This window comes from Magnolia sinica, chromosome 1 (genome assembly GCF_029962835.1).
Source record: "Magnolia sinica isolate HGM2019 chromosome 1, MsV1, whole genome shotgun sequence".
Lineage (NCBI taxonomy): Eukaryota > Viridiplantae > Streptophyta > Magnoliopsida > Magnoliales > Magnoliaceae > Magnolia > Magnolia sinica.
Window position 1 is genome coordinate 11,549,712 of NC_080573.1, and position 26,668 is coordinate 11,576,379.

Sequence of the window (26,668 nt, forward strand, 5' to 3'; positions counted from 1 at the left end):
AGAGAGAGAGAGAGAGAGAGAGAGAGAGATGGATTTGAAGGAGATGGTTTTGAAAATCTTCGAAGAATTACGGTCGGAGAACGAGAATTCCCTGATGAAAGAATTAGGGTGGGAGAACGAGAATTCCCTGAAAGAATTACGGACGTCGGAGAAGGAGAGTTCCCTGAAAGAATTAATTCGAATAAATGAACCCATTTTTGATAGGTTTTTGACGGAATTTGTTTCACAGACTCCTTTGCACATTGCAATTCAACATGGGAGCGTCTACTTTGCCAGAGAAATCCTAGGTCGGAAGCCCCAACTCGCCCACGTATTGAGCTCCCAAGGATTCTCACCTCTGTACATGGCATCGGCAAACGGGTCTGTCGATATCGTAAAAGAGCTCTTACCATTAATCGCTGATGTTTCATATGATCGAGATTCAAAAGGGTGGACTCCTGTCCATGCAGCTGCGATGAAAGGTCATATCAATGTCTTGGAGGAGTTCAAGAGAATCAAAGCCGAGTGGATCCGAGACATGACGGATCGAGATGAGACGGTCCTACACCTTTATGTGAAATATAATAACCAGGTTGATGAACTGAGGAAGTTGAGAGGCTTGTTGGATTTGGGTGATGACAAAGAGTTTGTGAATCGAAAGGATGCGAATGGAAACACCATTCTTCATCTCGCTGCAATGAAGAAGGATACGGAGGTATGGACTCTCTCTCTCTCTCTCTCTCTCTCTCTCTCTCTCTCTCTCTCTCTCTCTTCCTTTTCTTCACTTCTTCCGCCAGCAGCATCGTTGATGAGTTTCATGATGAAGAGGTCTCAAGTACAACTGGCTGGACCACAGTTTATGGTGCACCCACTGGATAACTTCCAACCTATTAAGTTCTTATGATATCCAATCCTCCTAAAATATTGGCACCTCTATGGGAATTAGTTAATACAAAAAATATACCTATCCACTGATCAAGTGAACCACACCATGGAAAACAGTGTATAGCATTGATATATAGATCAATACAATTAAGGTCTATTTAATGAATGGATAGGGCTGATTTTTGTATAATTACTCCTCATGGTAGTTCCAATCTATTGAATGGATTAGATTTCCATGAACTTAATAAGTTAGAAATTACTCATTGGGTGTACCATCACCTATTGTCCAACCCATTTGCAGGGCCATCCATTTTGAAAGACCACTTTAGCGTATGAGCCTAAAGAATCTGGATTCTCTACTTGCTAGAAATAGAAAATTCTTTTTTTTTTTTATTATTATTGAAATAAAAAAATTCATGTTCTGCTGCATTGTAATAGATAAAAAAAAAGGTGGATTAAAGGCTTTAATGGACAACACCACATGATGCAGTGGTTACAGTGAACCCTGGTTATAACCTTCCTACGACCCGCCATGATATTTATTACCATCCAATCCATTCATAAGGTTACATAGGCCTAGATGATGGGATAAGATAAATATTAGCTTGATCAAAAATTCTATAGCCCCAAGAGATTTTAAGTGGTAAGCATTTAATCCCCGTTGGTGTGGTCTACTTAGTATTCAATGGGCCTCAGATTTTATTTTATTTTTTCATCTAGAATGATCAGTTAAAAGGGTGAACCATTATGATAAAACACATGCATAACAGCCAGCCTCACAGAGCTCCAAGCCTGACTGGACCGTTCCATCAACACAAAAGGAGAAGGCCCTCATAGCATGTTAGCCCTGGGGTAATCGGAGTACCCAATTTCTACGCTTGATATGACCAGGCTTTTGACAGTGATGAATGGGTCTAGCATGTTGGACGGAGTTAAGACTCATTACAACTGCAGAAAGTTTTGACAGACCATGTGTGTCCCTAATTTTATACTTGATACGACCGGGTCCACTTTTAACCATAATTAATTGATCCAATGCTAGTGAGATAGAGTTAGATTCCTTACAACTTCTAAAAAAGCCTCGGCAGGAATTCCGTGTCCTTAATTTCTACACTTGATGTAACCAGGCCTACTTTTGACAATATGTTGGACGGATTTAGCTTTATAACACAAAAAGGCTTGGCAGGAGTGTCCCTAATCATATATTTGATACGACCGGGCGTTTTTTAACGGGAATGAATGGATCCAATGCGTGTAGGATAGACTCCGCTTCACTAGGGCCTGTTTGATTTTTGGGCTCAAGTATAATTGCCATGTAAGTGGGTAATAATTATTTACATAGGCAAATATCACATCTTTTTCTATGCAGATGTCACACCTTACATTTTTAACACTTTATTCAAGAAATTTATAACATTAATGTGGGGCTCATCAAGATGTATCTTACTTATTCACACTGCTCATTTATTATGCCAGTCGAATTCATGGCATGAGTAAAAAAATGAGGCAGATCCAAAGCTCAAGTGGACTACACCACAGGAAACAACGGGAAGCGAACGCCTTCCATTAAAAACTTCTTAGGGCCTTTAAAAATTTTGGATCAAGCTAATATTTGTATTTTCCCGTTATCCATGTTCGTGTGACCCTATGAACAGGTTAGATAATGAAAAAACCTCAATATGGGCTCAGTGAAGAAAATAACTTTCAATGGTGGATGAATTAAGGCCATTGTTTCCTTTCATGTATGTCATTTAAGCGTTGGATCTACCTTATTTTTTGGTTCATGCTCCAAAATGTTCTAATAAAATAGATGGGCAGTGCGGATATATCACATACATTACGATGGGGTTTACATATTTAAGTCAACACTTTTGTTTCAATTTTCCATGTGGTATTACTCTTGTGTTTTTAAATAAGGTAAAAAAGTAATAATTACTCATTTACGATGTAAATCGTGGAACATCAAACACGCCCTACAACTACTGTGAAAGGCACCGGCAGGAACTCCCAGGTTGGGTCCTTACTCTTACCAGGGTGGTAGACTCCCTGGTGTTTCAACACCGGGTCAAGGGTTCGAGTACCTACGGTGGTGAAATCCCACTGTGTGCGTGTGTGGGGTGTGTGCGTGTGGCGTGAGTGTGTGGGGGTGTGTGTGCGCGCGTGTGTAATAATAATAATAATAATAATAAACTCGGGGTCCCAAACTTCTGCACTTGATATGACCTTACCAACTTTTTGACACTAATAAATGGATCGATTCGTGTGAGACCCAGTTGGACTTTACCGACTTTACCTTATTCACCTCTTTCTTTCTACCTTTCGGTTAAAGAATAAATTATAAAACTGTACATTTTGCCTCTACGCTCTACCATGAGTCAGGATTAAGCTCTGTTGCCACCGACGGGTCCACATGCTTGTATTTTTCAATTATTTGAACCATACATTTTTATTATTTCTGTGAGGGATGCAAATTATGTACCAAGTAAACTCTATGGGCCCACCATGATGTGTGTGTCTTATCCATGTTGCCCATCTGTTTTTCTAGCTCATTTTAGGGCATGAGCCTAGAACTTATGCATATCCAAAGCTCAAACAAACAGCATAATAGGAAACAATGAGAATTGAACCCCTACCTATAAAACCATCTTGAGGGCCATAGAAGTTTTGGATCAAGCTGATCTTTGATCTTTCCCTTCATCTATGTCTGTGTGACCTTATGAACAGGTTGGATGACAGATGAACATCACTGTGGGCCCTAGGAAGGTTTCAACAGTAGATGTCATTATCCCAACTGTTTCCTATAGTGTGGTCATGCCTTAAAATGAACTGGTAAAACAGATGAACAGTGTGGATAAGATGTGTACATCATGACGCCCTACAGTTTACTCGGTACCCAATCCGCCTCCCACTGTAAAGTAGCTGTTGTATGATAATCACGCTTTAGTGATTTATACCCTGGTAAAATATTTCTTGATAGCATTATAAGTCACTCTTAGGTGCAATAATTTCACTTCAGCAGTCCAATCAATCAATTTTTTTTTCTTTTTTCTTTTTTTAAAAAAAATGAGATGAACTACTTTTTAAAAGGCAACCAATTAAGTCCCTAATATACATTGATTACCGACAAGAATGACACTATTATGTCCTAGAACTGACAAATAAGATATCGATATCAACCACTATTACTCTGGATTTTTATTTTTTTATTATTATTTTTTAAAAAATAGAGAGATTGTATTGCATAACAATAAACGCCCAAGGCTATACAGATCTACAACTAATTCGGGCCAGGCCATTAACAACAAATGAGAAGGCCCGCTTATCCTATGAGTAAATATAAAGAGAAGACAACAACTTGAGAGGATTAGACTTCCCTTATGTAACCCAAACCTACTCTATCTAGGAACATGTTACCCTTGATGGAAGGGGGTAGGGACTCCTTGGATCTAAAAATCATCTTTAATTGGGCCTCACTCCCCAATCTAGCTAGACCGTCCGCCACCACGTTAGCTTCCCTAGGCGTGTGGGAGATACGAACCTCCAATGTGCGTCTTAGAGCATCGATCCTTTTACTCCAGTACCACAAAGCCCAGGACCCACTCGCCTCCTTGGCAAGGGCCGCAACCGCAGTACTAGAGTCACTGGAAACCTCAACTCTTGAATACCCGAAATAGACACACTGCTCGATGCCATCCAGAATCGCCCTATACTCCGCCATTGTGTTAGAACTTCTCCCATACCCAAATGCGAATGCAAATAGAAAATCTCCATTGCAGTCTCTACCCACTCTACCACCCCCACAAGGCCCAGGGTTTCCCCTCGCCGACCCATCAACATTCACTTTGACCCAGCCCTGAGGCGGCCTCGATCACTTGACAATAGATTGCATTGGCTGCTTAGGCAAAGGGATGCTGATCCCTAGCGTCTCAAGCAAAACGCGCATAGGGAGAAACATGGATTAGGCATCGAGAGGCCCTCAGCTGCAAGCCTGACCCAACACAGGATGTTCCTGATGATCCTAGACACCAGCATTACTTGGTTGTCAAAATGCGCCTTGTTCCTAGCTATCCACAACTCCCAGAATATTAAGGGCGGAATTAGACCTTTAAGAAGGGGGAGAGATCGCAATCTCGGCAAGGACACCCACCATCGAGCAGCAAGAGAAGTGACAGAGGTTGGCCCCATAGCGCGAACGTTACAGGCCCTATTAAAGAAGCTCCAAACTTGGATTGCCATCTGACTATTTGCAAAGAGGTGGTCTATTCATAACCCCAAGTGTAGGGTCGCGATGTAGTAATAATCTCGATAAGACTGAGGTCGAATCCACAGGGAGTGAACCTTATACGTATTTTGAAAGTAACTAGAACTAAAACTAGAACAAGTTGTAATCTAAATCAGGAGAATTTAAGAGAATAATTGTAAACTAAAACTTGTAAATTCAAAGATGGGAAACTAGGGTTTCGAAGGATCCGCTTATAGAGAATAAGGAGATTTATGCTTGATTCAAAAATACAACTGGATTTAGAGTCCCATCTTCATCCAATTGGAAGATATTTCATTAAAAATCAATTATGAACTTCCTTTGATCAAGTTCTCAATGGATGAGAGGTATGAGAACTAGAATTGATTCCATCACAAGACCATGCCCATGAGACAAAGCAAATAATAGAATTTACCAATCCACAGCCAACTAGAGAGAATCATGAAGATTAGAAGGATTTCATCACCCAACCATGTCTAAGAGACGTTGGTGAACAACGGAATTTCCTAATTTCACAATCACAATAATGAAAAGAATATACTCAAAGCTATCGTAGATCCATTGTAATTTAAGTCACAATAAATCATTAAAAACTACGAGTATTCTTTATAATCAAACTAAAATCAAGGTTAGTTCAACTTAAACATGAATCAAAGTAATAGAAAGCATCCCTTCACACTACAAGCTTCACCTCTCAGCCCTAGCTAAGAGGTTTAGCCAATCATAGACATGATTAACTTAAAATCTCTTAAAAACATCAAGGAAGAAAACTAAAGGAGTTGGAGAACTCGATGACGGCCGTTCCACTCCACGCTCTCTCTTTCTCTCTTCCCCACGTCCACGGCTGCCTCCTCTATGCTCTCTCTCTCTCTCTCTCTCTCTCTCTCTCTCTCTCTCTCTCTCTCTCTCTCTCTCTCTCCTTTTATAGCCAAGACATAGGTCGACTGGGGTCGGTCGAGTGCGTGCGTAAGGCTTTCACAGCAAGAGGCAGTGAAGAGCTTACGCAGTCATCTCCTTGTGCAGCGAAAGTCGACAATGTCTTGGACGACCTATGGATCCTTTTTTTCCTAACCTGTCTACATGGTGGGGTTTGAAACCCCCTTCTCCGATGTTTGGACGGTCTGGATCGCTAATCCAACCGTAATCTTGATCGCACAATAGCCAGAGAAGCTGAGCGGCGTCCGAACACTGCATTCGCACACTTTTCATGTTCCTGCGTTAAGACGTTCGGTGGGCCCATTATCGAAGCTAGCGAGGAAATCCACTCTGTTCATTAGATTCACCTCAGAATTTTGGTCGGGAATGGACATTTTTGCTTGAGTTTGGTGCGGCCTAAGCAATCAAATTGACTGCAACTGCTTTGAACGTTGTAGGACAGTCCTCCTGTGATCGCTATGGCCGACACGTGCGCATGCATGGTTGCACACGGTCATCATGGGTTTGACCGGGTTTTGTCCCTCTGCATGTTGGACAATTTGGATCATCCACGTGGGCCATGATGGTGGCCCACAACATCTCTCAAAAGGATGTCGTGCGTCCGGTTGCGGCAGGAGAAAACGGCAACTAACATTTTAGGCTGCGAGTCAGGTCAACGTACGCTGACCGACTCCCCTGATACGGTGAAATGCGGGTGTGCACTCCCTGTGCACGCGCACCCTCTAAATGTGGGGCCCATCATGATGTAGTGTAAGATCTACACCGTCCATTCATTTTGTCACCTAATTTAAGAAGTTAAGTCCAAAATTAAAGCATATCCAGAGATCAGGTGGGCCCCAAATCAGTGATTTATGGCTGATCTTTCCGTTGGACCACTTTCACAAAGATCCAGGGGTTGCAATTTTACATGTACGATTACTTTTTGACACTCAGGCTAGATCTAAAGTTTCATGCCAAACGGATGGTGGGAACCCTGTGATCTTGCATTCAAGAAAATTTTCATGCTTCTTTATCTTCAATCACTTTGTTTTCTCAGATCTTTAATGTGTGAATTCTTCAATCTCGATCTTTTAAGATCCGTTCCTTGCTTTAGTGATTCTTGAGTATCAAATCCATGCTTTTAGTCCCCTTTTCAATCCAAGCTCTTAAATTCACCTTGCAAACACAAACATGATTAAAATAGAACATTACACATTATCATGTACATGAAACGAAGTAATAAGTGGGGTCTAATATACAATATTTGACCCTTAACATGGTCCACCAATTCAAGTTACGGTGAAAGAGGGCAGCAAACACACCTTTATGTCAAGCTGACCCCTTTTCTCTGTACAGCTACCTCAACCGGGACAACCTCAAGGAGAATCTTCCAGGATATAAGGGATATTTTAGGCGGAAGCTTGGCATGCCAAACCCCTTTGGCCTAAATTTTCTGATCAGCTCTTGGCCTTATGGATTGTCACGCCTTACCCACAGCGAGTTCACCATCATCTGAATCTATCCAAATGCACTTGTCTTCCATTGGAGACGTATAGAAGCCTTCCTTCAAGACGTGATCCACCACCTGTTGAGGGAGTATACTGATAGCTATTGCCCAGGACTTCCAACCTGAGGGCCCGATGAATTCATTAACAGTAGTAGCAACTTGCCCTGCATGAATTGGACGCAGGCTGTACGTGCTGAGGGGGCCCAGCCCCGACCAATCATCTACCCAAAATCTGATGTTACCTCTGCCAATAAGCCACCTTGTACACTCAGCCATCGCAGGAACAACTATGTTCACCTGTTTCCAAAATGGGGATGCTGAAACTGGCTGGCTGGATTTTGAGGTAGAAGTGTTGCTGTCCCCAAGATACTTTGCTCTCGCTAATTGACACCAGCAGTTGTGAGCACCCCTAAACCTGACTATCTAGCCAAACTTCATTCGGAAAGCCTGAATAATTGATTTTAGACTTCTAATTCCCAACCCTCCTGATTTTGGAAGGGACAGTTTTTTCCGGCTGATCCAGTGGCATTTTTTTTTATTTCCTTCCCATCCCCAGAAGAAATGCGAGAATGCCCTCTCAAGATCACCGAGGATGCTAGTTGGAACATCCATTGCTGCTAAGGTATGAACCGGTACACTAGATAGAACATGATTTATTAAAGTCAGCCTACCCACCTGGGAAATAATTCTACTCTTCCAACCTGTGATTTTTTATTGAGTTTTTTAACCAAACTTTAAAAATACACTTTCTTCGCCCTACCTTGGAAAATCAGGATGCCGAGATAAGTGAAAGGGGCTTCGGCCTTGTGAAAGTGAAGGATTCTATTAGCAGATCTGATGCGAGCCGAAGAAATTGATGTTGAAGGAATGAAGAAACTTCTGTCCTTGTTGATTTTTTGGCCCAATTCCTTCTTATAATCCCTAAGAAATTTAGATATAGCCTTCAATGAAGCATCACTACCATTCGCAAATAGGATCGTATCGTCTGCGAATAGGAGATGAGAAATCAGAGGGCAATCTCTACTGGTCTTGAACGGCAAGCAAGTTCCTCCAGACATAAGTTGTTTGAAGCCCCTGCTCAGAACCTCAGCTGCTAAGATGAATAGGCCTGGGGATATTGGGTCTCCCTGACGAAGCCCTCTAGCTGATTTGAAAAAACCAACCGCTTCTCCGTTAATCAGGATGGAAAACCAAGAGTTGGACCAGCACTTTTCCACTATGTCTATCCAACCTATAGTGAACCCAATCTAGAAAAGACATTTTTCAGGAAGCTCTAGTTGAGCCTATCATAGGCCCATGTCCAATTTCAACAAGATGTTGTATCTTCTTGAATTTTTTTTTGATGTCATGGAAGATTTCCTGAACAAGCGCCTCGCTTTCTGCTATCGATCTACCCTACACAAAAACCCCTTGCTTAGGTGAAATAATTTTTTGCAGGATTTTTCCTAACCTTACAGCCATAACTTTAAAGAATATCTTATATATGCAATTGCATAGGCTGATTGGCCTAAAATCTGAAAATTTTGAAGGGGAACTTATCTTGGGGATGAGACATATGAGGGACGAAGTGAGAACTCTAGGAAGATTTCCTCCTTTGAAGAAAAATCTTGTTGCTTATACAATGTTTTGGCCTATTGTATCCCAACACTCTTGGAAGAACACCCCAGAAAACCCGTCTAGACCCGAGGCTCCATCAGGAGGAATCGAACGAACCGCATCCTAACTTCATCCCAAGACGGCTCCATCATCAAAATTTTGTTGTCCTCTTTAGAAACCAAGGGATGGCAAAAGTGAGATCTCCCCCATGATGATCGCCTTTGACTTGCATAAGATTGCGGAAGAACTCCACTACCTCAATCTTAATCTCATTGTTATTAGATAAGCACACCCCATCATCTTTCTTGATTTTCAGAATCGATGTCCTTTTATCTCAGCCTGTGGCTGCCGCATGAAAGAATTTTGTGTTGCGGTCTCCTTCCTACAACTAGTGCGTTCTGGACTTCTGTTTCTAAAAAATCTCCTCACACAGTTCCAACTGCGTCAGCCTATTAGTAGCTAATCTGTAACGCCCTGTGTTTTCAAAACTCGAGTATACGACTCGTTTTCCAAAAACCTGAGTGTTAACCTCTAAATATACAAATTTCACGTGTGTGTGTGTGTATACATATATATATATATATATATATATATATATATATATATATATATATATATATATATTCTTCTCTTCAGAGTAAGTATTTAGGCGGAGTATACGACTCGTTTTCCAAAAACCTGAGTGTTAACCTCTGAAGATACAAATTTCACGTGTATGTATGTGTATGTATGTATGTGTGTGTGTGTGTGTGTGTGTGTGTGTATATATATATATATATTCTTCTCTTCAGAGTAAGCATTTAGGTGTAATATGAACAAATCGAGCATAAATGGAATCTTCATACATATTCAAATATACGAGCGGTTGCCCATAATGACTTATATAAACCAATGTCTCTATATTAGCAATTATAAGAATTATACATTTGCACATGAAAATAATAAAATGCATATAAACTTGAGCCGCAAATCACGTAGCTTCTCTTGGCAAATACAGCTTAGCATCCCTGACAATCACACCCTGCAACTCATCAATCTGATCATAAATATCATTTAGGCCACCTGTGCTACCTGTACGGTTATATATTCAATGAATGAGTGACCAACTCATTTTAAATTCTCCTCAAGATTACACACAGCCTCGTTAAGTAAGCATAGTTATAAACAAAAAGCATTCAAAACAATACACGATACAGTCTTATTAAATGCATGGATGCGTGAGTGCACATCAACTAGGGATGCTCATCCAGTTAGTTTTTGGGCAAAACCCATGCATATGGCCCATCACCACAAAAGTACATAGTATATACGTAGTGCCAAACTCACTTAAGGTGGGTCAATAGTCGATGGTCTGGGAGCAAGCAAAACGATATCACGACTAAGGACACGTGCTACAGCATTCAGAATTAGCCACCCGTCATCACCCGTATATTATGAATACATGATTAGCCCAACCATTATTATTCCATTTGCAACCAGCCTGTTTAAGAAAACTCAAAGGTCATTATGGCGAGGGCTCATCACCAAGCGTAGGCCGACAACTCAGGCATAGTATCCCATTCCACCATCCCCGGTCATAAGATTACCACCTTAAGATATTTAATGGAAGCCCATCGACTAATGGCCAATCAAATTCAATATATGAGACTTACCATTACGTGGTTGTATAGAAATAAATCATCGAAGCCTCATAGGACAAATACTAAGTCGAAGCCACATAGGGCAAATAACAAATCGAAATCATATAGGGAAAATATCAAATCAAAGCCGCATAGGGCAAAATCAAATCAATGCAATAAAAATATTATCCTCATAAGCCACGTAGACACAACAACCCATGGATGATAGGTCCACTTCAATATTCACATCCTTCAAAGTAACCACTATATCAAGGGCCCATTATAAACATCATCAATCAAGTTACATCCTAAGTATGGTTATACATTTATATGTAGGGTTTTTCACTGATTGATGCACCAGTTTAAGTTCCATAAGCAATCCACAAGCATAAGAAAATATGCAGGATAAATATTGAGCATGTAATCTAGCATTCAATTCTAATGACTAGCATATGTAATTATAAGATAAAGATATTAATCATCAACTAAAATTAAAATGAAGATTATCACTTAAGCTAATGAGAAAATAGAAAGCTCAAGGGGAAGGAATCATCACCTTACAAGTCGATTCACCAACTTATGTCGTTAAGAAGTGTGCATGCCCTTAGTGTTAAATCCTACCACGAATTATGAAATTATGTGGTTAGATCGAATTTCTACAAACCACTTATGGTTAAGATTATAACCTAGGTTTTGGATTACTTAGGGTTAAGGCCCTATCCTAAAGTTTAGTTCGATGCTTAGATTCTAGGATTTGAATCCTAAATTATTATTATTATTATTATTATTATTATTATTATTGTACAATGGATCAAATAATATTCATAATAGGAGTATTAATCCATCTATATTAATAATGATAATTCACAAGTTGATATTTAAATATACCAACAATATCTAATGTTCTTATAATGACTAATAATCTATTAAATAATAGAGGTAATAGAATGAAATAGAATATTTACTAATAATAATATGATGATGACTAATAATAATATTCATATTAACAATAATTATGCTAATTCCATAATGAAAGTGATAATATTTTCTAGTGATAATAATAATAGCTATCAATGCTGAGTCTATTCATGATAATACTTAAGGATAGTAAATAAAATATAAATGTCTAATAATCATAGTTTTGTTTATAATATTCAATACTAATATGAATAATCAGCTAAGTGTTAATCATGCTTAATAATTACAATAATTATGGTAATATCGACGATAATAATAAACTAAACTAATATGCTTTGGGAAAGAAAGTTGACTTACGCTAGTCAATTCAGCAGCTCGACCCGACATGATCTAATGTGGCTTGGAGACGAACCCCGCCCCTTGACTCGAACCAAACTTAGCAACACCTCACTTCTACACTCTTCTTTTTGTTCTTCTCTCTCCTTCTCTACTCGTTCAACTACCCAGCTGATGACCCAAACCTAACTTAAACTCAATGTGTTAAGTCTACATGACTTGACAACAAGTTGGACTCACACAAGAATAGACCCAACTTGGTCCATAACTGACTCAAGTCGTGTTATTGTGGAAAATAGCCCCCACATGCACTCTCCATATTTCTCTCTATCCCTATCTCTCCCTGATGGACCTTAGCAAAGCCTGGACCAGACCTAAGCATGACCCAACCCAGCTAGACTCAGTTCCACTCGAGTTAACTCGGTCCCAGCCAAGTTGACTTAGCCCCCTCTCTCTAGTTTCTCTTCTTCTCTCTTCTTCCTTTCTCTCTTTTCTCTCACTCTTTTCCTGCTTTTATTCTTCCTTTCTTTCCTACTGGAACGTCTAGCAGGCCCCTGACTCGAACCAGCTGACTCGGCATCGACTCAGCTCATACTCCAACCCAAACTCTCTCTCTCTCTCTTTCTCTATTTCTTCTCCCACTCTCTCTCCTTCTCTCAGAACCATTCATCTTTAGCTGCTGGACTAAACCAAACCTAACCTGACTAGAACAGGCCCCAACTCGACCTGAACTCGTCCCAAACTCAAACTGAGTCCAAGTTTGGCACAATAGCAGCGGACAACAACTCGTCCTCCACACCTCACTCACTCTCTCCTCTTATTTCTCCTCCCTCTCTTTCAAAACTTTCATGAAGTCTGGTCTCAGTTTGGACACGCCCAATTCGAGCTGAGGCGAGGCATGACTTGACCCAACTGCACTGGCTCGGTGCGGCACAGTCGGAGTCGAGCCCTCTCTCTCACCTTCTATTTTCTTCTCTTCTGTTCTTCAATCTACATAAAGCGCTGCAGAGATGGCCCGCCTAGTGAGCGAAACTGATATGAGATTAAGGGTTGTAGCAGGGGCTAGTGGTCATTCTTCTCGACAAGGAAGATGACCTGCCATTAATGGTAGATCATGAATGCCCATGTCTTTCTTTAAAATGATGCATGGGAATGGTGTATACAGGCCTATGGGAGCTTAGAGCATGATCAGATTGAAGCTTTAGGGAGGTTTTGGGTGGTGGGTTCGATAGAAGAAGGAAACAGCTGGTTTTTCGGTTGCGGCTGCAAAAATGGAGTGTGAACTCTAGTTGCTCGATCCACTCCCTTTTATTCACTTACCCTAATGTCCCAAAACTGTTAGATTAATAACAAACGAACCAGATTTGATCTGGTAGAAACCGCTTTCAAATATGGTTGGTAATGCAAATACCGGCCGTGGTTTTGGTCTTTCATGGGAGAAAGCCCTAGGTCAGAGGGTTTGGATTCTCCCAGATGGAGGACTAAGATCATGAGAATCCTCCTTACAACGATCGCAGGTTTGCAGCAGAACGATGTGGTTTCCGTTTTCAAAAAATTTCTCCCGCCAACCGTACTTGCGCTGGGCACAATGCTCACATGTGCAAGCATGCCTGTGAGAGGTTAACATGGTTTTGGTTAGGCGTGGACCCCATGTCAGATGGACGGTTCAGATCATACTTCTGGGCTATGATGGTGGACCACGATCGAAGAAAACGAACGTTTCTCGCTCATCGCTGGCAGGAACATGAAAAAGGGAGAGGAATCCTTTCCAATTACGGAAGTTATCGGGTCAAACTGAATTTGACCCAAGTTCAAGCTCGGTGCACGTCAAGCGTACACGCTGGTGTACACACGAGTGACTAGGTGGGGTCTAAAGGAATTGTTTGCATGAACAAGACCGTCCACAAGGTTGGTCAGACTCATTCTAACATTTTTTTAAATTTTTTTATCTTTAATTTGATTATTCATTATTTATTTAATTATCATTATTATTAGTTATTATCTTCTTTTTTAGGCCTTATTTTATTTATTTTCTGTCAGAGACATCTGTTAAGTCTATAAGTTCTTACTAAGCCTCGGGCCCAAATTTAAGGTGGATTACATGCATTAGTGGGCCACACGGAATAATTTTTATTATAGTTTTTTAATGATAAATTATAGATTTTTGAAAAACAAAGATTAAATTGATTTTAATTTGTTCTATGGGCGGATAGCTTCTAACTTGACCTAGAATGGTTTTAGGTGTCATGAACTAGTATAAGTGCATTTGAATAGTCATCTACACATGATTCTTCAGCTATTAAACTCACAAGCTATAGTGCATCTCTCCATCCAACCATTTGATTAAGTTATTTTGATCGAATGTGCATCTCCATAGTTGTATACTCGACCGCAACATTTGCTCTATAATTCAATGATCGGTTTGCCTCAAAATCATTTATTAATGGTCCTATTAGTCCTAAGAACCATCTAAGTGGACCTTAATGCTTGATTTAATACCTAAATTATTTGATTAGTGCATTCATGTACTGGATCATTATGCAAGATGTTGTGGACTCAATTATCAATGGATCTTATGAATCAAGAGCCGAATTTATAGATGTACAATTGATAAGACGATCCATGACCTAATGCTGAAAGTGGACCGTACAACAAGGTGTCATGTTAAGTTTTGTCGAGATTGAGTCGTTATAAGTAGAACTTTGTGTATAATTTCAATTTTTCAATGCGATGTGATTTGACTGTCTGATTTGATAACCCACCATCAGATGGCCTGGTCTATGGATGAAAGTTACTCTAAACAATCAACTAAATGTTAGAATAAAGGTGAAGTTCTATTTATTTAGATTTGTGTTTATACTAATCTACGTCTTCATGGTAACACCCAAGTACTGAAAAGTACGGGTTGTTATATGATCTTAGGGAATTTAGACAGGAGGGATCATCTGAATCTTGCGTTGCCAATTCAGCTGTGTGAAGGTCTTCTGCAGCCGATTTCAGATTCTTGAAGATATTCCCAGACACGTTCACATTCCAGAATTTCAGGGTTCTCTTGACGTTCCTGAGTTTACTAATGAGGGACTGGATGGGATCTCCTGCTTCATTTAGAGACTACGACCTACAGATTAAGTCCCTGAAACTGTCATTTGTGGTTCACATGTGTTGGAACCTGAACGTTTTCAGGATAGGAGGTCGTGGCTGAGGAAAAAAGAGAAGAAAGGGTGCGTGATATGAATTCCATCTAGGAAGATGCTTGACATGGTTGTCCTAAAACTGCTGAAACCACAGAGTGTTACAACAAGCTCTGTCCAATCTTGACACCGAAGAGGTTGCCCCTCTTGCCTATTTACCCATGTGAACCTATTTCCTGTGAATACCATATCTTGGAGACCCGCCTTATCCAAAGCCTCAGCAAACTCCTCCGTGCTAAGGGCATCAAAATTGGATAAACCACGTCTTTCTAATGGGGATAGGACCACATTGAAGTCACCACAAACAACCCAAGGTGCAGACGATTGTTCCCCTAGAGTTGCTAGGTCTTCCCAAAGGTTTCTTCTCAACATTCTTGAGTGTTTGGCATAGATGAAGGAAATCTACACTTTCAAATTGTTCCCACGGATCCCCACAGCCATGGACAACATTTGGTCAGAAGCGCCCATTACTTGAGTGGATAGGAAGGACGAAGCGAACACCTAAATCTTAACGCCCTAATCCGCATTCGAGAAAGAAGAATGGAAGCCCAATTTCAGGCCAATACAGATCCTTTTCTCATCCCTAAGCATCGGTTCTAAAATGGCAACCATGGCTAGTTTTGACTGTCTCACAATACTCTTTAGAGTACGAATTGTGGGAGCATTTCCCACACCGCGCACATTCCATATAAGAATACTAATCATGGGATGTAATAGCTGACAGCTCACCTCGACGTTTTAATTTTCTGAGTCCCCCGAACCAATTAACATCCGACAGAATTTCCTGGCTTTTCTATTCCATCTGGCTTGAGCATTAGTTGTACTTATACTGGTTGCCTTTCCTTTCATTTCCTTAAGCGCCAGATTATCGATGCTCTTCTTGGTAGCCACCAACTGCGGCATGTTCTGTATCCTCTGCGAGGATCCGAGGTTACTATCTTCCAACAGCCCTGTCTCCTCTGCTGATGAGGCATTTGTAGCAACTTCCAGATCTTGATCGCTATCCTTCCTCATGAGAATAGAGTACTGGAGCTGGCTGGGTTCATCCTGGAGAGGGGTCAGGGACCTCCATGAAAGAAGTAAGGATGTTGGGAGCTTTCGAGTTGATCTGGGGGAGATACATCTCGACAACGACCTATCTGGGGGAGGGGAAATGGTGGCTGGAATGAAATAGGGGGATAGGTCCACTACAATTTCTCCCCCCTCAAGGGACTACCTTCTACTCTTACTGGGTTAAGAATAAGAATCCCCCACTCTTCTTGAGAATCCTCTGATCATTGATCCGAATTGGATCAGAGTCTGAGGGGGTATGGCCTTCAGAGAGGGCTTTTCTGGGTGGGGGCGAATGAGCTCTGAAGTGAAAAGGAAGATCCATTAGTGAAGCTGGAAAGGAGGGTGAGGTGGTCCCAGGGCACTTGGATCCACTTCGACTGGAATTCAGATGTTTAGTAGGGGGACTATGGATATGGGAAGGGCTGGGTTGATGAGCTGAAGGTGGTTCTGGGACCTGGATTGGGAGAGTTAGGGGTTGAGCGACATGAGCTATGATATAAGGGATTGGGATTGCTAGTGGAAGGGTAAGTTCAACAGCCATTGTCTGGGATTCCAAACTAGGAGTTTGCTGGGGAATTGAAAGATCCACAAGGCTCGGGGGGTTAGTTAGGAGCAAGGGCTGCATACTAGGTGTGGGAATTTGCTGGGGAATAGGAGGATCAGCAAGGCTGGGAGGGTTAGATAGGGGCGGGGGCTGAATATCGCTAGACATGTTGGAGATAACAGGGGTAGGATCTGGTTGATAGAACACCACCCATTACCTTGTGGATCCCCTGATCGAGGGCTGCGAGGATGTCCTCAACATGGACTTCCCAGCACGGGCTGTGAGCACGTCATTCCCGTAAATCTCCAACAATGGACTTATCGGAAAATCTTTGCCTGCAACTTCCAATATCCTGGAACTGTGAATGTCTGAATCTGGATCTATCAATATTTTCACTCTGGCAAACTCTTGATCTAGCCTTAGTAAGGAGCACTTGTCAACTCCTAGAACTTGATCGAATGTGCTACCCAGCACGTGAAACACTTATTCAAACCATGCATGGGCCGGAATGTCGTATAGACGAATCCAGACACCTTGCCCAAGAGCGCCAAGTTCCTTCAACCATGCCTTAACCATAGAAAGACCCATGTCCCTCCGCAGAGATTCATCAGAGAATGAGACCATTTCCATCGTTGTCTTGAACACAAGGAGGAAATGGTCCTGGTTCAAGCGGGATATATCTATAGCTGAGGAAATATACTTGGACTGGGAAATGGTCTGGATTAGGCGTATCAGGGGAACGTCTGGGGATTCTACCTGGCCCACCAGCTCCAGGTTTAGACATTTAATCTATTCAGCAACTTATTTGGAGTTAGCCTGGATTCGAAAGTTGTTTGCGGCATTTCCTCGAGCATCTGGAGTGCTGGCGATATATGAGTTAATGCTGTTATTGAAGGGAGCATTTCTTCGAACATCAGGTGGGCGCTTCTGTCCCCATCCCCTGGCCACCTCTACAAATGATGGGTTATTTCCATATGAACTGATTTCAGGTGGAATAACCTTGTGTGGTAGAACTGTTGGGGGAACCTTGTTAATGTTGCACTGCAATGCCTCCTATTTTGACTCATATTTAAATGTGGGTCTAGTATTTGGACGCTCCCTGGTCGTATCCATCGGCCACTCCCTAGCCATTTCCACCGTCAGTACTTTTGCATCCACCATCTTGCCGCTCAAGCACTCCTTCACTTTTGATGCTTCCCTCTCACTGACGAACCTGATAAAGGTGTATCACCTTGGTCTTCAAAGACTATGGTCCCAAGGCTGGAAGATGTCCACGATTCTCCCATACTTGCCGAAGATTCTCTGTAGTTCATTTATGAATGTTTCGGATGAGATGTTGGCGACAAAAAGAGAGGATGGAATGAGAGGGGGTTTCTTACGGTGGACCTCCATCCACGTTGAATCCCTTCGAATCAATCAATTTGATATATATGTCTATTAACCTCTAAACAATTGTGGTGTGGCTATTGGGGAATTGGGCTGTGGAATCACATAGAGATGGATCTAGGATAGCAATCCAAGAGCACCAAGCAAACACAAAAGAACACAAAGATTTAACGTGGAAAACCCTTTCGGAAAAAAACCACAAAACAAAGTGACAGAAATCCACTATGAAAGTATAAATTACAAAAAGAAAAGACTTTTCTAATTCAAACAAGCTTGAATATCACCCTTTCTACACCCTTTGAAACCCTAGAACTCCTTCTAGAAATCCTTTGGAATACTTTAGAAAGCCTTAGAATTTATTAAAAAGGCCCTAGGAACTCTTATTTATAGTTTAGGAAACCCCACTTTCGCACCGACTTGGAATAGTCCAGAAACTGCCTCAAATTTACACAGTCTGTGTGCTGTCTGCGTAACCTTCGACGAGTCGAAGCAGATCTTTGACAAGTCAAGGATCACAAAAATTTCAATATACTTTGTTGTTGGTAGGAGTGCACATCGAACCAATACAATCGTGGAACCGGACTGGAACCGACTAAAGGGTCCGGTTTGGTTCAGTTCTAGAGTGCATTGGTTCCGATTCCGGTTCCAAAAATTAAAGAACTGTTTAGTTCGGTTCGTTTTCGGTTTGGGGGTATGTAGAACCGAACCGAACCGTGATTTGAACCGTGGATCCAAACCATAGATCCAATCCGTGGAACCAAACTTGGAACCGAACCGTGGAACCGACCTGGAACCATGAGTTTATAATATATTTTAGTTGTATATTTGACTCATGATTTATGGTTTACAATATACCTTTTGATTGTTTTCATAAATGTATTGTTTCACACCATATACAATATCTAAACCATTCATCAAATGGATCACAACGCGAATGGACATGGGCTAAATAATAAAATAGAACATGCAATTAGGCTGGATTATAAAAAGCCCAGAGCCGTGGAACCGATCCGGAGCCGAACTGGTTTTCACGGTCCAGTTCTGGTTCTATTCTAGGGTGCTAACGGTCCAATTCCGGTTTCACCCCAGAACCGGACCGAACCGAACCTTGTGCACCCCTAGTTACTGGACTTTAAGCTAAATTTTCTTGGGCTAGTTGAAATTTTTTAGATTTAAGACATCTTTTAACAACAGTCTCCACCATGTCTTCAATCTTCAAACGTATAGTTTTTTGACATCTTCTCTTATCTCTGCATCGCATCATAGCTTCAATCAATGCTTCTCGTACACACTCCATCCTTCTTTTACGCCATCCTCAAGCCCAGAGAAGTTACATAGAACTTAAACTTCTCTATAGGAACGACCTTGGTGAGCATGCCTGGTGCGAATCTTTTCTAGTGTTACGCCTCCTTCCTCAAGTACTTGTCATGCCTCTTAACCAAACACCTGCTTTAAACGCTTCCATCACAGCGTTTAAAGAAAGTGTTTAAGGATGAAGTGGTGACAAACATCAATGTGTTTAGTACGTGAGTGATAAACAGAATTTTTAACCAAATTTATAGCGTTCTCACTATCATAATTAACCGGCATGCCCTCTTGCTGAAGTCCCAACTGATTTATTATGTCTCTTAACCAAACACCTTCTTTAAACACTTCCATCACTACCATATATTCTGTTTCCGTCATGGAAAGTGTCACCAAGGACTGAAGCCTCGACGTCCAACTAATTACTACACCCGCTAGTACAAACGAGTATCTTGAAGTTAACTTTTTAAAATCCACACTGCCTATATAGTCTGAATCCACATACCCTACCAACTTTGCCCCTGTCTTCTCAAAAGTTAAGACGTAGTCTTTTATACATTGAATATATCAAAGTAGCCATTTCACCGCTTTTTAATGTTGATTACCGAGGTTTAACATGTATCTGCTCATACACTGACTACCTATGAAATATTTGGTCTCGTACAGATCGTGACATGCATTAACCTGTCAACCGAATTTGAATAAGGCACATGAGACATAACTACTTTTTCTCATTTGATTTAGAACATTTTTCTAAGGAAAGCTTAAAGTGGTTCACGTGGAGAATGCTCACTGGCTTTGTTTGGTCCATCCCATACTTAATCAACACTTTTTCAAGGTATTCTACATGATAACCAAAGTCTACTCCTCTTCTTGTCTCTACGAATATCTATGCCGAGAACTCTCTTTGCAGCCCCCAGATCTTTCATCTCGAATGTCCCTGATAACGAAGTCTTCAATACGTTGATTTCAGACATATAATGACTGGTGATCAACATATCATCAACATACAATACTAAGATAATGAATTTATCATGACTCAGTGTCTTGTAATAGACACAGTGATCGTATTCACTCCGAGTAAATTTCTGACTCAACATGAAAAAATCAAATTTTTTATTCCACTACCAAGGCGACTGTTTCAAGCCATATAACGACCTTATTATCCTTTAAACTTTTTTTCCGCCCCTTTAACTTTGTATCCATCTAGTTACTTCATGCAGATCTGCTCTTCTAACTCCCCATGCAGGAATGTAGTCTTAACATCCATATGTTCCAACTTAAGATCGTATTGGGCAACCAGCGCCAACATGAATCTGATAGATACTTGTTTAACCATCGGCATGAATATCTCTGTGAAGTTGATTCCTTCTCTCCAAGCATGCTCCTTTACTACCAACTTCATTTTGTATCTATCATGTTTCCTTTTAAATAACCACTTGCATCTAATCACTTTTCGACCCACTGAAAGCTCCACCAGCTCCTATGTGTGGTTTTTGTGTAACGAGTCCATCTTATTATCTATAGCTGCCTTCCACTTTTCTATATCAGGCTCATCCAGAGCCTCTTGAATAATACTAGATGGGTCCTCCTCATCTGTAATAAGGGCATATGTAATATTAGAATCGTCTTTGTATCTTGTTGGTAACTGTGATCACGCGGTGAGTTTCTTCTCACAGGTAGTTGTTCCACCTGATCTTATAACCATCAGTACGAATATCTTTGTGAAGTCGATTCCTTCTCTCTGAGTATACCCCTTCACTACCAGCCTTGCTTTGTATTCATCATGTTTTCTTTTGAATAACCACTTACATCCGATCACTTTTCGGCCCACTGGTAGCTCCACCAGCTCCCATGTATGGTCTTTGTGCAACGAGTCCATCTCATCATCCACAACCGCCTTTAACTTTTCTGCATTAGGCTCATCATGAGTCTACTAAATAGTAAACAGGTCCCCCTCATCTATAATAAGGACATATTCAATATTAGAATCATCTTTGTATCTTGTCGGTAACTTGCAATCACGCGGTGGGTTTATTCTCACAGGTGGCTACTGCACCTGATTCTTTACCTCTATTTGCGTATCTGTTTCTACCTGAGTATCATTTATATCAATCTGGACATCTACGATCAACCTTTCTAGTTCCTCTTGCTCCTTTTCATCATTCTTACGGAATAGGAAACTTTTATTGAATTTGACGTCACGGCTAGTAATGATCTTACGTATGACCTTGTTCAATAATATGTACCCTTTCACACCAACACTATAGCCAACAAAAATATAGTTTTTAGCTCTATGGTCTAGCTTATCTCTCTCAACTGATGGTACATGAGAGTAAGCTCCACAACCATATATGCACAAATTTGAGTAGTCTATCTTATGACCACTCCATACTTCCTTTATGATTTTATATTCAATTGCCATAGAAGGAGACCTGTTCACCAAATAGCAAGTCGTGTTAACGCCCTCTGTCCATAGGTCCTTGCCCAACGCAGCATTACTTAACATGCATCTGGCCCTCTTTAAGAGACTCCGATTCATCTGTTCAATCACACCATTTTGTTAGGGTGTGTGGCGCACTGTATTGTGCCTAATGATCCCTTTATCCTTACAATATTCATTAAACTCAGTGGAAGTAAATTCACCACCGTTGTCAATCCTTAAAACTTTTATTTCTCGCCCTGACTATTTTTCCGCCATTGCCTTCCATTGTTTGAATATGGTGAAAACTTCGAATTTACATTTCATGAAGTAAACCTAAATTTTTCTGAAATAGTCGTGAATGAATAAAACAAACCATGACAACCCCTCAATGGAAACCTCTAGTGATAGCCCCCATACGTCAGAGTGCACATAATCAAGCACTCTCTTACATACGTGTTTTTCAAATTTAAAAAATAATCTAAATTATTTACCATATATACAATGCTTGCATTTATCTAAATTAGAATTCTTAAAAGCTAGAATCAAACATCGGTCAGAAAGTACATTCATGCCTCGCTCGCTCATGTGGCTTATACGAGGATGTCACATATGTGCAGACGTGGAATCTGCAACATCCATTGCCGCTCCACCTTTTGAAGTTCTTCTGATCAGCCTATAAAGGTTTCTGTGCCTTTGTGCTCTCATAACCACAAATGCTCCTTTTGTTACTTTAAGGACACCATTGACGTCAGTGAACTTACACCCTATAGCCTTGAGTGCACTGAGAGAAATCAGATTTTTCTTCATGTCAGGAAAGTGCAAAGTATGCTTCATCCCGTCAAATATCTTGATGCTCACTGTACCAATAGCCACAACATTACAGGCATTATCATTGCCCATAAAAATATGTCCACCATCACATTCTCTGTAACTGGCGAACTAACTCCGATGAGGAGTCATGTGATATGATGCTCTTGTGTCAAAGATCCACTCATCTCCATGATTGTCGTATAAGTGTCCGACCATGGACACAGACAGTACATCACCACCACTTATCTCTTCATCAGATATGACAACATTAGCCTCCTTGGAAGAAGCTGCAAAATTTTCTTTCTTCGCTTTAGGATTGGTATAATCTTTCTTCATATGTCCAGACATTTCACGGTTCCAACACGTTAGTTTTCCTTTGCCATTGCCCTTAAATTTTGATCTAAATCTTGAAGATCTTGTACCTTACTCAGAATTCCTGTCTCCCGTAATCAGTGCATCGAAAGATATCCCCATGTCGCCATTTAGCTTTCTCATGACTTTCCTTTGGAGGGCTGAGATAATGGTGTCAGCACTCAGAGTTTTATTTGCAATGCACATCGCGTCCTTGAATAACTCATACAATGCTAAAAGAGAATTCAACAACATATATGCTTGTTTCTCATCTTTGATCACTTCCTCCATATCCAGCAATTTCCAAACCAAATTATTAAAGTTGCTGATGTGGGCATCCAGATCTCCACCTTCTATCATCTTGAACTAATACTACTATAGCTTCAAATGTAGGCGATTTTTAAAGGATTTTTTCATATAGATATCGTCTAACTTCGCCCATAAACTAGCTGCAGTTTTCTCCCTCCAAACATTAGAGAGAACCTCATCCGTGAGACATAAACAGATTGAGGATAAAGCCTTCTTATCAAGGGTATTCCATTCATCATCAGTTATAGTAGACTTTTTCGGCTCAAGAGCAACATCCTCCCATTACTTGGTTAAGAAACTGATCATCATGATCTTCCATAATTCAAAGTTATTTTTGCCTAAGTATTTCTTAATATCATACCTAGTATTTCTTATTGATGCTAATCCTACAAATTCAAATATGTACCCCAACGATTGCTTTGATACCACTTATTGGGGAATTGGGTTGTGGAATCACACAAAGACGGATTTAGGATAGCAATCCAAGAGCATCAAGCAAACACAAGAGAACACAAAGATTTAACGTGGAAAACCCTTTCAGGAAAAAACCACAGCACGAAATGACAAAAATTCACTATGAAAGCATAAATCACAAAGAGAAAAGACTTAACCAATTCAAACAAGCTTGAATCTCACCCTTTTTACACCCTTTGAAACCCCTAGAGCTCCTTCTATAAACCCTTTGAAATACTTTAGAAAGCCTTAGAATTTATTAGAAAGGCCCTAGGAACTCCTATTTAGAGTTTAGGAAATCCCACTTTCGCACCGACTTGGAATAGTCCGGAAACCGCCTCAAATTTACGCAGTCCGTGTACTATCTGCGTAACCTTCGATGAGTCGAAGCAGATCTTCGACGAGTCGAGGATCACGGAAATTCCAAATTACTTTATCGATCCAAACTTTCTTGAGCTAGTTGAACTTTTTCAGATTTAAGACATCTTTTAATAATAATGACCCTATGGCTCAATGCTGATTCACAAGAGTTTCAACACGAGGTCATGGGTTCGAGCACCCATTATGGTGTGAGTGCGCCGGCCTATGTAGGGTGCGTGAGTGCGTGTGCCCAAAAAAAAAAGAAGACAACTTTTAAACAATTTAGGAAATATCATGCAAACATCAAATTGATCCGACCATCCACTCCATCTTTGATTTTGCCTTATTTTCTACACCTGTTGCTTTTCCAAGCAATGGATGTACCTGGTTACCATTGTCAAACAAAAATAATTCTTCAGAATCATTAGTAATTCTTGTGAGGACCTTAAAATAGATAGATCAAATTGTTAAGTGGATTGATTTTTAGATTTATTATTATTTATTTATTTTAAATCTCCATATTAAAGGTCATTGATCAAATGGTAGTATTTGTCAAATGAACGCTAGGTTTACATATTGGTAACCCATGAAATATGTGTTTGGACAATAAACAGATTGGATCAATGGATTGGACTGTCTAATTGTCATTATAACTGCTTAGAGAACTTCTTGATCAAAGTAAACCATCAGTTGAATGAGGTTAGTGCAAGTTTTATCAATAAATAAATAAACACATAATAAATAAATATATAAATAATGAAAAGGGTTGGTGTGTATTTGGTTTTATAAATTCGTGGGAAATGCAAAGTAAATTAGCCATCATTACAATCTTTAAGTTTGTTGAAATAGGAATTATCACCCGTTATTTAAGAGTCAAATGCACAAGAAGTAGGTAAATTAAATTAGAATCATTACATTTTTATGATATAAAACTATATATCAATTTTATGTGGCGATTTCAAGAATAAATAAGTAATGTAGCAAAATCATCATTGTAGTTAAATTAATGTAGGTAATGCCACCACACATTAAAAGGAGTAAATAACCATTGCCCACTTACAGCCATTGTAATTGGAAAACCAAAGAGGCCCTTTTTAGTAAATAATCATACACCATCTTGCTCATGTACAGGAGGAGATTTGGTAGGTGGTTTGGTTGCAGGAAGAATGTTACACGTTTGCAAACCCATACCATTAATGAGAAGCACCACACCATGTGCCCGAGCCCAAAACCTCATTTTCTTTGTTTTCATTTTATTAATGGCGGCATACCTGATGAGTGAACCACGTGCGTAATGATGGTGCATGTCCCACCAGTAAACAAACCAGAGACATAAGAGGGTTCTTTTTCTTCTTTTTTTCTTTTTTCTTTTTTCCGTTTTATCTTTCCATGAGACCGTTCCTTGATTCAAAATGAAAAAAATGCAGATGATAACGTACTTGATCAGCACTGAGACTGGTTTGGAGATAAACGCCATGAACATGAATGGTTTCACAGCCTTGGATGTCTTCGCACTTTATCCTAGTAACTCAGCAGACAGGAAAATGGTGAAGCAACTCCGAAAGAAGAGAGCTGAAAGATCTCGGGAAAAGCTCACAGCAAAAGCCACTGGCGAGTTAAGGAATGCATTGATGTTGGTGGGCACACTAACTGCGACCCTATGCTTCCAAGCGGCCCTCGTCCCACCTGGCGGTCTTTGGCAAGATGATTCTAACATGGGCAACAACACCTTAGATAAGACAAATCACACCGCGGGCACATCCATTTTGGCTGATAAGGACCATAAACTGTTCGGACAATTCCAGATATTCAACCAGATAGTGTTTCTCCTGTCATTGATCCTAATCTTAGCAGGCGGAGTGGTCAGACGTCGAAATACATTTCGAGTGAAAGTGTTATTGTTTTTACCTGGTCAGCATTATCTTGTGCTCGCGCTTACTTGTGTGTCAGTGATGATTTATCTTTGCAACAAGGTTCACACACCTAAAGGACTACCGCATGAAATACGCAGGAACCTGAATGCGTTGAATATAATATTTGTTGCTTTTTCTTCAGCTATTTGTTCCTTTTTCTTCATTATCAATTCGGTGTCTCATTACCGTTATCTGTGGAGCCGAAAGGAAGCAAGAAATAGCGGCAGCAACGTTGACACGGGGACTAAGCAACGTCCTTGAATTATGTCATTTCCATCCATCGTTTTCTTGCTATAATGTATGTTATTAGAGTACATGAAACCTAGCTATCATATCATAGATAGTTATTTAGATGGATGTATGTGTGTCTGTTAAGAATCTTAGTGTCTCACATCTTTGGTACATTTCTCTTATTGTCAATAAAATAAATAAGTTATAATTTCCACGATGTAATCTCTTATGATTTCACATGTTATCAAAGTATTATAGTCTTTCAAGATCTTTTGTGTTAGGCTTTTGGATCAAATTTGTTATTGTGTGTGGCTTTTGGAC

At 40.4% G+C, this 26,668-nt stretch overlaps 1 protein-coding gene across 1 annotated transcript; it reads left to right on the forward strand.

The window, feature by feature from the left end:
- Positions 1-26,377, forward strand: LOC131243941 (ankyrin repeat-containing protein NPR4-like). The gene is made up of 2 exons (XM_058243583.1): positions 1-694; positions 25,631-26,377. The coding sequence occupies exons 1-2, from the start codon at positions 29-31 to the stop codon at positions 26,375-26,377; spliced, it is 1,413 nt and encodes a 470-aa protein (XP_058099566.1). The 5' UTR covers positions 1-28.
- The last annotated feature ends 291 nt before the right edge of the window (positions 26,378-26,668 follow it).